Source organism: Sceloporus undulatus, chromosome 6 (genome assembly GCF_019175285.1).
Source record: "Sceloporus undulatus isolate JIND9_A2432 ecotype Alabama chromosome 6, SceUnd_v1.1, whole genome shotgun sequence".
Lineage (NCBI taxonomy): Eukaryota > Metazoa > Chordata > Lepidosauria > Squamata > Phrynosomatidae > Sceloporus > Sceloporus undulatus.
In genome coordinates, this window is record NC_056527.1 from 120,422,526 (window position 1) to 120,433,241 (window position 10,716).

Consider the following 10,716-nt stretch of genomic DNA (forward strand, 5'->3'; position numbering starts at 1 on the left):
TATTTATTTATACCCGCTCTTCAGCCAAGGCTATCAGAGCCGCTTACAATTTGTTAATCAGACGTTTCCCTGCCCTCAGGCTTACAATCTAAAAAAGACAGACACATCAGGAGAAGGGAATGGCACTAGGGAAGGGGGAAAGTCCAGCAGATCTACCCAAACACAACTGTTTCAGGAGCACATGCAGCCAGGCAATGGGAAAAAGATACCAGAGAGACACCCTTGAAGTCAAATTGAAATTCAACAGGCATACATGAAATAGAATGTTTGTTGGTTTTGTTCCAAACAATGCTTCACCTTGTTCTTTATGGCAAAACCCACATCAAAGGGAGTCTGAATAACTGCATTCTGGCAAAGCATCGTCTGCTGAAATACAAAACCTGAGTTTTACTGGAGCCAAAGATCTCTTCCCTCCAGCGCCCAACAGCTGAATCCAGGGGGAATGTTATTTTTAAGGGAATGCACTTCCTTCTGAGGTCAAACTTGAAAGCGGCATTTCCTTTACTTTGACATCCTTAGTGAAACTTCTGGCTTTTCAACAAAAAGGCAAGCTGGGGCTTTGTCTGGGTCATAAAGTGGCATCCAAATCAGAAGAGCGTTTCAGAACGGCTACCTGTGGGAGCTGGGTTTGACCCAGCAAAGGGGAAACTGGGAAACAACATGATAGCTGTCTCTAAAACATCCGAAAGGCTCCAAATATCTGAAGCAACTGCTCTGCTACCCTTTAATTACGATGTTCAGGAACATGCTATAATAAAATGAAGATGAGCCATAGCCACTGTTTTTTCCCTCTGCTCCACAAAGGACAAACCAATGTATCCAAGTTACAAGAAAGGAGTCTGTGACTAAAATCAGGAAAACCTTCCTGATCATAAGAGCTGTTTGGCAGTAAAAAGAACTTCCCCAGAGTTCTCTAAACAGAGCCTGGATGCATATGTCTCAGAAGTGCTTTACTTGGGCAATGGTAGCGGGGTTGGATTAGATGTCTCTTGGGGTACCTTCCATTCTATGGTTCCATGATTCTCCCCACAGATTTGGCTTCCTTTTAAAACCAGATTAAGACACACAGAATTGTAAAAAACACGCCCCACTCACCATGAATTTGGTGTCTCCCTTTGACAGCGTATCCGTGACAAAGTGGACCTTCTCCAGTTGCTCGACCACTTGGTGCAAAAGCTTTGGCTTCAGAAGTAATAATATTTGTCACAACCAAGCAGTTTACAAAATTCAGCAATAACTTATATACAGCTGCCATTCTACAGGAGTCAAATTAATTCTTCCCCAGCTTCATACAGAGGCCAAATGTCATTTAGGATTTGTTCCCTTATCGAACCCCCAAATGCTAACATGGGACTTTATCAAACTGACTAAAGCGCTTTACAGAGCGCCCAAAAAGGGCGGTCTGCCGGCACCCGTGTTTGCTGCACCAGGGAACCGCAGTGGACAAACCGCGCGATTCCCTGGCCCCGCAAAAAGCGAGTTCTTTTTGTGCTGCAGTTATGACGCCGCAAGGCATCAATGGCGCACTTGCGGCATCAATGGCGCACTTGTGGCGTCGTTACTGCACTGCATCCACGACATCAAAATGGTGATGCCCATATGTATAGGGTGCTGCCATTTTGACGTATCCAGTATGTCCTAGGGATGAGGCCTGATTGGACGCTGCGTCCTCGGCCAACCCCTAGGACGTACTGGGGCCATGGCAAAGGCTCATGTAGAACGGGCCTAAGTATTCTCTGTGGCTACAAGCCCCTCCTAACCCTTGGCCACCTTCCAAATCCCCTTATAGCCACTTTGTTGAGCCGAACAGAGGACCCAATGGAGCTGCAACACCATTTAAGCCAAGCCGGCAGCCAACATGATTTGTGGCTGGATGAGACACTTGTATAGTAGACAGACTGAAGCCACAGTTACGTACAAACTACTTGCTCTGATCTTTAACATAACACACGCTGGCAAGAGACACACACATATATACCTGTTTGGGAGATTCTGATGTGAAGTCTGGATGGGTGAGGAGGATGTCCATGTCCCCACTTGATTCTGCACCTGTTGAGAAAGAGCATATATAAAACCGCCCTGCTCTGGAGACTCTTTACGGGTTGAAAAAGATCTACCAAGAGCTACACGTTGCCCTTGGCTCCCAGTGTCAATCCCAACTAAAATGGTCAGCCGGGTCAGTGGGAACTTGTTAAGCCAACGCCAAGGCGTGTGCCCCAGAGATTCAGTGGGTCTAAACTGACTGGGACTAAGAATAAGATTTAGCCCTTTATGTTTTCTTATATTTATAGCTCTGCCATGGTTTTAATGATCCAGTTTACAGGATACATTTTGCAAGCAGGTTAACTGACTGACCAAATGCCGATGTATTCAGAAACAGAAATCACCTTTGCTCATCCTAGACCTGAGTACAAAGTGACTTGATTGTTTCTGCCTCTGGCTCCTGGCCTTCTCATCCTTCCTCATTACATGTCAGGAATTTCCAAACCCAGTCAACCAGAACAAATAAGTCTCAGAGACTCACCGGATACAGAAAAATCACCTAGGCAGAACTAAACCCATATTTCCTCCCAAAAGAACTTGCACATCCCAATGATCAAACCCAACTCAATCCACCAACAGGCTGTTAAAGTAGCAGGCAACACCAACCTCGCCGGAAACTGCCACACACCGTAGCAATGTATTGGGGGTCCACTTCCTTGACCTTGCTCAATACGATTTCCTGTTGTGGAGGAAACAGACCAAGAAATCTGACTTCTCTTTTGCTGATTCTTGTGCCTCTTCCCTCAGTGAAGAATGTGACCCCTTTGCTCACCTGCATCTCCAACATTTCATTCCTAGGGATTCTTTTCTCGAAGTCTTCAAAGTACCTGCACAAACACAAAAAGATAACCAGGGATAAGGAAGCAGCAGTAGCTGCAATCCTCAGCATGCTTGCTTTGAAGGAAGCTCATTTTCAAGTGTTGTGTTTGTCAAAGACTGGCAAGTTTTTAGTAACTGGGCTTCTTATTCCATGGCATTTCAGATAACAACCTTTGTGGATAAATCAGGTATTTAAGGCCATATTAGAAGCTAATCAACTACTGTAATCCAGCTCACACTTTCTTTGGGTTATTCAGTTTTGGAACAGACAAAAAAAAAAATCTGACTCGAGAGTTGCTCCAGAATGCAGTCTTCAATGGTTTTCTACCTCTAGGCAAACACATGTTCAGTTACAAATGGCCCAAACTAAAAGCTCAGAGGGACAAAATAGGCAGGCCTTACTTTAAACCGATCCGTTGATGATGGTTCAATTTGTGCTCATTTTTCTTTAGATCTAGAAAGACGAGAAAGAGGTCACGAGTGAAGTGTTTTGTGAACTGGCATGGCATGGAGCCTTTTGCTATGTTGTTTTACCAAGGAGTAAGGCTATCACAGTTTTGGATCTGGGATTTGCTGCAGAGGCAGCTCAATTTCTCTAGGAGGTGTGGGAGTGAGGAAAAGGAAAAGGCAAGATTTAGGGTGGGTTAGCAGTATCCAAAAAATGGGAGGTGTGGGATTTGGATAGTTAGAATGGATTTAATTTATACCCTGCCTTTCTCTTAATATGATATCCAAGGCAGCTTGCAGTGAAGGGCAAAAGAGAGCAAGTTAACAGATAACACAAAAGTTAAATATGTAATCCTGACAAAACAAAAGTACAGTTTGTCCATTAAAAGATCCTTCTGGAGCATCTGGCTAACAATGCGAGAAGGGTCAGCTTTGGCCCGGAAAGGAAGGTCATTGCTCCAAGTTTAGGGAGCATTGTAACATAACACACCTTAGTTAACAATTTAATGGGACGATGCACAAGTGCTCTTTTACTCACTCCCATAAAATCCAGGAGGGGAGAGGGTGCCCACAGGAGAGCTGTACCAATTTTTTAGAAGGCCCTGTGCCCATCATGGTCACAAGGTGGATGGAGAGCAGAAATAAAACTCTGTTTCCAAGGCATCCCCAGTTCTGGGTAGATGTTGATTTGTTTGGTGATGAGCAGCAAAGCAGCTCCCTCCCATCCACTGGCAACGGATAAGAGGACTCACCTTCCAGTGTTTTGATTCCTTCATCCACAAATTTCCTGGCAGCGGCAGGACTGGGGGGAAAAAGACACAAGAATCTCCTCAACAGAAGGGCCACAATCTCAGTTACCACCTATACAGCAGCTGTAAGGAGGCTGATAACCAAGGTGAAGGGCAACAGCCTTTCAAAAAGAGGTGAGATAGCAATTCCGGTTCTTAAAATGGAAACATATTTTTGACAATGAAAATCCTGAGAGTGAGTGACAGAAATGAAGGTGTAAAAAGCCCACAGAGGGGACAAGTAAGCCTTTGGTTGTGGTGGTGAGGAGAGTCTATAGACAGGGATATCCCTCTCAATACCTCTAGCAGAGGAGCCCTCTCACCCTCCTCAAAGCAGTCTGTTCCATTGTCTCACAGCACCTAAGCATTATGCTGTTCCTCCCCATGTTAAGCTGGAATCTGTTTCTAGTTCTATTCATCCGTGGTTGGAGCAACCAAGAACAAACCCTTCCCTGTCTGGGTAATAGCCATTCAGGCATCTGAAGATCACTTTCCATCTCCCCTGCTTGGCAATCTGTAAGCATTCTGCTTATGAAACTCCAACATAGTGAACAGCATCACCAGAGGAATATTTCAAACACCCTCTCCCCAAATCCCCAAGAAAGCTCTGACCCTCAAAAGGAGCAACTATGTTTTGGCACCAGAGATTAGATAGAACAAAATCCAAAACCTAAAAAAAGTGATAGCTTTATGGGCCAACCAAAATGCAGAGATTGGATATGGTTCTTGAAAGATCCATCCAAACTTCTCACAACAGAGAGATCCTCTCAGGAACCCTACTAGTTCCCGCAAACCTTCTTTTATTTTCAGTGCTTGAAAGGCACATAAGTATTTACCCAATGCCGCTAACTCTAGTCAGGAAATTGATTGAAGAACTCGTATCATCCTGTCGAATCTAGACGGGAAGAAATGTGTGCAAAATTACTCACCTGTAAGACGCACTCAGAGGTCCACACAGATCCACCGGACAGAGACAACCTGCCTTAGCTGGGGCTGGGAAGTAGGAATGAAGTACCTCTTAGTGTGAATGCGAGTTAAGGATGAAAGAGGCTTTCCCTTGGGCTGAGGGGATATGGGAGGAAAAGAGGACCAAGATCCAAGGACCCAGTCCAGCGGTGGCAAGGCAAAATGCCCACCACAGGGCTCTGGCCTGGGCACCCGCACTTTCTACTGGGACTTGTGAAGGCTCCTTTCTCCTTTCAGCACAGACCCAGGTGGACATCTGCAGTGAGCCACTCTTCTGTCCCCAGGGCCACCCAGGGGCTGCATGGACTGCCAAGAATGGTGAAAAATGAAAACAGAACAAAACCAGAACAGGTCTATCTCTGGTTTTTTGGTGTGTGGTGAAATGGACCTCCCAGAAGAGGCAAATCATGCATTCTGGGGACCAGAAACGGGGCAACTTTGGAACCTGGAGCAGCCACAGTCGGCAAGAACAATCTCTGGGGTGAGGAGGGAGCGCATGCCAACTCCCAGCATGGACAACAGTGAGGCTAGGCTAGTCTAGTCTAAGCCGATCCCAAACTGGGACAAGGTCAATTCCCCAAGAGAATTCCAGCCAAAATATCCAAACCCATACCTTTTCCAGTTTCCGCAATTTCCCAGTAGATAAAAACTCATCAATCTTTTCAGCAATTTTTGCTCCAACGCCATCCTAAAAGACAGATTTATGTACACAGTGATGCACATTATGTCGCCCCTGAAAGTGAAGGGCATTGCAACATGCCTCCCAACCCAAACAACCCTCATCCCCAAGCACTTGACAGGACCCTTGCCACTGCTTTCATGCATATTCCATCGTCTCACATTAATGTGCCTGAAACAGCTCACAACCGTAAACCAGCACTCAAAATGTCAAAGACTGCCGAAGTGTCTGTTTCTTTCAACATACAATACAGGAATCCAAGCAACACAATTCTATAACAGTTAATATTCAGCCAAATCACTGACAGATGCAGAAATGGAATGATTTTTTAAGCAGATGCTTATCTAACTGAAAAAGGGGAACCCAGAGCCTTCCTCAGTCACAAGACTTACTAGTTTCTTGGCTTCAGCTCCACTTTTGATCTTGCTTGGATACTTGGATATTACAGAAGCTGCTTTCCTGTGTGAAGCAATAAACAGATAAATGTATCTGTGTTCCAGAACGAACTGCAAAAAGAATGGGGCCAGAATCCAATAAGCCATTTTTACTGGTGTGACTCCTGGTGAAACCAGTTTAACTGCTTGCCTTCATAGGTGCTGGAAACCCTCCACAAACTGCAGACTGCATAGATTTATGTGTCGGATGTGTTGGTTTTTCATGGGAAAATATGGCACTAAACATATTTCTGTGGCAAATTTTTTACCTCACATTTTGTTTTTGTTTTTTGGGGGGGGATGTGGGCCAGAAATCTGTGTTCCTATCAACCCAGGTCTCAGAGCCAAGGTCCCTCTCTGCACAGCTATTCCCAAGTAGGGCCCATGGAGGTTGGCTTTGGGCTGAAGGCTTCAGACTCTGCATCAGCGCAGCAGCATTGCAAAAGGGAAACCGCAGCACCATCCCAGGAGGCCTTGTGCCTGGAGGCTCTTTGCCCTCCAGGGCAGACCCTGCCCAGGCCTCCTCCTCACCTGTAGGCGTTGTACTTGTGGATGGCTCTGTTCACGTTCCTCTCATAGTTGGCCAGTTCTGAAAAGAAGAAGAAGAAGTGAGTGTGAAACAGCGCAAGGAGAGCAGGGGCCTGAGGACTGAACGGCGACTCTGGAGGCCAAGGCCCCATCCCCGGCTCAGCCATGGGAGCCCAGCGGGGGACTAGTCACACTCTCTCAGCCTCAAGGGAAGGCAAGGGCAGGCCTAGGCTCCGATGAACAAGCCTTGCCAGGTCAACTCAGGGCTCCGCTCTGCTCCACAACAAACTCCAACTCCCAGAATCCCACAGCCTTGAGCCAGGAAGGTTAAAGCGGTGCTAAACCCTTACCCAGGGCATCTAGACCCTCCTCCCTCCACGTCTGCGGATCGGAGGATTCACGGCCTTGACTCATGTGTCCTCTCTAGGTCCTCCTCCAGGGCAACTCTAGGGTCGGCTTTAACGGAAAGTTGCCCTGGAGGAGGACCTGGAGATCGTTCCTAGAGAGGACACTCTTCGAGGCCCTTGTAGCTCCTCCGGCGCAACTCTATGGTCAGCGTCTGGAGGACCTAGAGATCCCTAGAGAGGCCTCTTTGTTATCTGCGGGTCTCCCCTTTCCGCGGGGGCCTTGTGCCCTGACCCCGGCCAAGACGGAGGGACAAGGGTCTAGCCTAACGCTCTCCAGAGAGCCGCCCGAGAACCCACCGGAGAGGAAGTCGGTGATGCCGGCGTTGGGGTTCTCCTGAGGGGCCTTCCTTTTGCTCATGGCCGCCGCAGAGAGGGCCCACAGGGGCCAGTTTACCGTGACACGACCCTAGCTTCCGCTTCCGGGAACACCAAGGCCCACCTCCCACTCCAGAGAAACAGCTCCCGGAAGTGACGTAAGCGAGGAGCCAGTCGGGCAGAGAAAATAAAAAACCTCCCGGAAGTGACGCGCGCAAGGGAGAAAGAGACCCGCATTCCGGAAGTGACGCAGTTAAGAAGCGTGGGACCCGGAAGCGGAGCTGCTGGAGCCGAGAGGATCATGTGAGTGAGGGGTGGGCTACGCTGCTTGTGGCCGGGTTTCCTCGCCTCCCCTGACGCCCCTTCTCTCTCTCTCTCTCTCCCTTCAGGGCAAAGGTCACCTTCAAAGTCACGCTCACCTCCGACCCGCGGCTGCCTTACAAAGTGTGAGTCCCTACGGCGCATGCGCGGGCCTCGCCGGTTCGACACGTCGCCTTCAGCGGAGGAGGCCGGAAGCGGGGAGAGGGAGGGCGTTTCCTCACATCCGGTCCCTGCTGTCACTGCTGCTTTTGCCCTCGTGAGCCTTGGCCAAGTCTCTTCTGTGGACTACAGCTCCCATCACTCTCCAGGAAGTTGCTTCCCATGTTCCCCCAGCCTCCCTGCCCAGGGGACTACAAATCCCAGCACCCCCAGGCAGCATGAGCCAGGACTGCAATTGCCATGATTCCCCAGCGCTTGGGAGCCTCCCCTTTCTTTGGCTGGAGCTCAGGAAGAGCCCCTTCTCTGGACTACCCTTCCCAGAATCCCCCTGGAATCACACTTCCTCCTTAGCCGAGACATTCCTGTTCTGATCCAACGCAGGCGTCTTACCGATGGCTTCTCTTCCGCAGGTTAAGTGTCCCCGAAAGTACGCCTTTCACTGCTGTCTTGAAGTTCGCTGCGGAAGAAGTAAGTTGCTGGGGTTTCCTCCTTTTGAAATGGCGGAACGTTTCTGAATGCAGAGAGAATGAAAAGAGCTGTAAAGCAGCCCAGGAGCATGAAGTATGCCTTTTGACTTCTGGCTGAAGCGGCATTGCTCTTTCAAAGGGGACCAAGCGTTCTAACTCTTTGTTCTTCTCTTTGGTTTAGTTCAAGGTACCGGCAGCAACAAGCGCCATCATAACCAACGGTGAGTGTCTTCAGTGCCACAACGCGGCTGAATTCTGAGGAAGACCCTCCTGTTAGTGGTCTTCCTCTGTGGGTTTGAATCCTGCTCAGCCATGGAAACCCACTGGGCGACCATTGGGCATAAGTCACACTTTCTCAGCCTCAGGGGAAGCAATGGCAAACCTCCTCTGAACAAACTTTGCCAAGAAAGCCCCAGGATAGGTTCACCTCCTCAGGGTCACCATTGGTCAGAAATAGCTTGGAGGAACACAACAACAACAACAACAACAAATGGTCATGTGTTGTCTGAGTGAAGTCATCCCATTGTCCAAAGTCCAGATGTCCAGTGGACTGGGAGGAGAAAGTGAATGGCTGGCAATGGTGTTGCCTTCTCTATCCCTTCAGGGATCAAAAGAGCCCAAAATGGGGGCTTTCTTCCATCCTGTGGAATCCTGGGAATTGTATTTTGTGGTGGCACCAGAGCTTTCTGTCAGAGAAAGCTAAATGTCTCACAAAACTACAATTCCCAGAATTCCATTGTGCCATGGCAGTTAAAAGTGGTGTCAGACTGGATTCTCTTTGCAGTGTAGATGCAGCTTTAGGGCTCGTTACAAAGAGGATGAGTTGATTGGCTTTACATCCATGTGTCTGAGAATGAACTCTTCTGCCTTTTCCTCCTCAGACGGAATAGGAATAAACCCAGCGCAGACGGCCGGTGAGTGGCTCTTTTTGCACCTTTTTGCTCGGCCCAAAGGAGTTTCCTGCGTCAGCCGTTTACGTAAACGCTGCTTCGCATGTTTCCACTCAAGTGAGTAGTTTTCATTCTCTCTTTGCTCAAACTAGGAAACGTTTTCTTGAAGCATGGCTCAGAGTTGCGGCTTATTCCCAGAGATCGTGTTGGGAGATGCTGGCAGGCGCAGAATCCACTTTCGACTGGGTCATAAGCAGCAAAGACATCCGTAAGCATCTCCACCATCAGAGCATCCTGCATTTCCCTGTGAAAACATCAGGTCAGCAATGAGCTGTTGCCAAGAAAGACTCTTATTTCCTTCTTCAGAGAAGAACAACTTCTAATTGCGTTCTCCCTGCCCTGGTTCATTGTGGAGGCTTCCGTTTGCCATCACTGAGGAGGAGCGCATGGTTTCTGTGCTGCATGCCTTTCTCCCCTGAAGCGAATAGAGAAGCCTGTGCAAGTGATCTTCCCACGTACCTCTATGGACTCAGCCTTACTGCATTGTCCTGCTCATTGCAATGTCTTGGTATGGGTTTAAAAATCTGATGATGGCTTTAAAATTATCTGTTCATAAGGAAAACCTTTCCGCTACTAACACTGTGTTAACTTAATAAAGTTAACTTAACTTAATTAACATTGTATTAACTTAATCCTGGAGCAGATATCCCCCGAGTTTGGATTGATTTTTTTTTATTATCAGGAGCCCTGTGCTACATTCCAGAAATATTTATTCATTTGAACTCTGTTTGCTTAATGTATGGAGGACAGTTATTTCGTTAGTATCTCTTTTCATGCTTTATAAGCTTTGGACCATGAAATCATTGGTCTTTGCTGGTTCAAAATGATATTATTGGATATTTCCCACCTGACATGCATTGACTGGCTAATACATTAAAACTTTGTTCTGTGTTGCAGAGCCTCTTGATACAAAAGTTCTGGTCAATGCTCTTAAAAGGGAAAACTATAGTAATTACAGAAATGTTATGTGTGTAAATCTTAGATCCGTAACGTGCCAAATTAGTTTCTCCCAGCTCTCAGTGGCTTGTCCTAAACCCTTCCTGTTTGGTGTTTTCCCTAAAACGCAGCAAAACCTCAGGATTCCACCTAAATTGGTGTGGGTTTTGTCTGCTGTGGCCAATATTCACTCTGTATAATTTGTATTCTTGGAGCAAAATAAAGTGTCCATCTCCACCAAAGCCTGAGCAGTATGTTTGCCCACCTGACCAAAAGGTGCCCTGCATTGTCCATCCCCTATTTATGTTCACATACTTAAGATACTTCAAGAAAACCATTTTCTAGCATAGTAGAGAGAATTCTGCACCTCAGTGAGGTAACATACTGCACCCATGATCTCCTTCCAGCAGATGACCGATCCATAACTACTGATGCACAAGACATCATCTGTACCAAT

The 10,716-nt window shown here is 47.4% G+C and overlaps 2 protein-coding genes across 7 annotated transcripts in view; one reads left to right on the forward strand and one right to left on the reverse strand.

The window, feature by feature from the left end:
- The window catches only part of LOC121933179 (DNA polymerase beta), a 9,611-nt gene extending 2,044 nt beyond the window's left edge, over positions 1–7,567 (reverse strand). The window contains exons 1-12 of one of the 5 annotated variants that reach the window (XM_042472541.1): positions 7,409–7,567; positions 6,708–6,765; positions 6,135–6,201; positions 5,677–5,751; positions 4,934–4,992; positions 4,062–4,111; positions 3,265–3,316; positions 2,816–2,870; positions 2,650–2,722; positions 1,979–2,049; positions 1,096–1,182; positions 298–366 (exon numbers count right to left, since the gene is read on the reverse strand). In XM_042472541.1, coding sequence (XP_042328475.1) covers positions 298–366; positions 1,096–1,182; positions 1,979–2,049; positions 2,650–2,722; positions 2,816–2,870; positions 3,265–3,316; positions 4,062–4,111; positions 4,934–4,992; positions 5,677–5,751; positions 6,135–6,201; positions 6,708–6,765; positions 7,409–7,469 — 777 coding nt within the window. In that variant the 5' untranslated portion in view covers positions 7,470–7,567. Of the gene's footprint in view, positions 1–297; positions 367–1,095; positions 1,183–1,978; positions 2,050–2,649; positions 2,723–2,815; positions 2,871–3,264; positions 3,317–4,061; positions 4,112–4,933; positions 4,993–5,676; positions 5,752–6,134; positions 6,202–6,707; positions 6,766–7,054; positions 7,192–7,408 lie in introns of those variants that run through there. The other 4 variants (XM_042472542.1, XM_042472540.1, XM_042472545.1 and 1 more) reach the window with 4 other exon arrangements.
- A 62-nt stretch (positions 7,568–7,629) lies between these two features.
- UFM1 (ubiquitin fold modifier 1) lies at positions 7,630–10,501 on the forward strand. 2 transcript variants are annotated; one of them, XM_042472554.1, is made up of 7 exons: positions 7,630–7,729; positions 7,816–7,872; positions 8,317–8,374; positions 8,555–8,594; positions 9,255–9,287; positions 9,416–9,531; positions 9,630–10,501. In XM_042472554.1, coding segments are annotated over exons 1-6 (291 nt in total). In that variant the 5' UTR covers positions 7,630–7,727; the 3' UTR covers positions 9,517–9,531; positions 9,630–10,501. The 2 variants fall into 2 exon arrangements, with proteins under 2 accessions (XP_042328488.1, XP_042328487.1); XM_042472553.1 differs by having other exon boundaries at positions 9,416–10,501.
- The last annotated feature ends 215 nt before the right edge of the window (positions 10,502–10,716 follow it).

What these genes read in the sequence shown, in the direction of transcription:
- UFM1 (XM_042472553.1), top strand. An exon ending in CCGCGGCTGCCTTACAAAGT is followed by an intron (nt 7,873 to 8,316) that starts GTGAGTCCCTAC and finishes TCTCTTCCGCAG; the next exon opens with GTTAAGTGTCCCCGAAAGTA. An exon ending in TGAAGTTCGCTGCGGAAGAA is followed by an intron (nt 8,375 to 8,554) that starts GTAAGTTGCTGG and finishes TCTTTGGTTTAG; the next exon opens with TTCAAGGTACCGGCAGCAAC.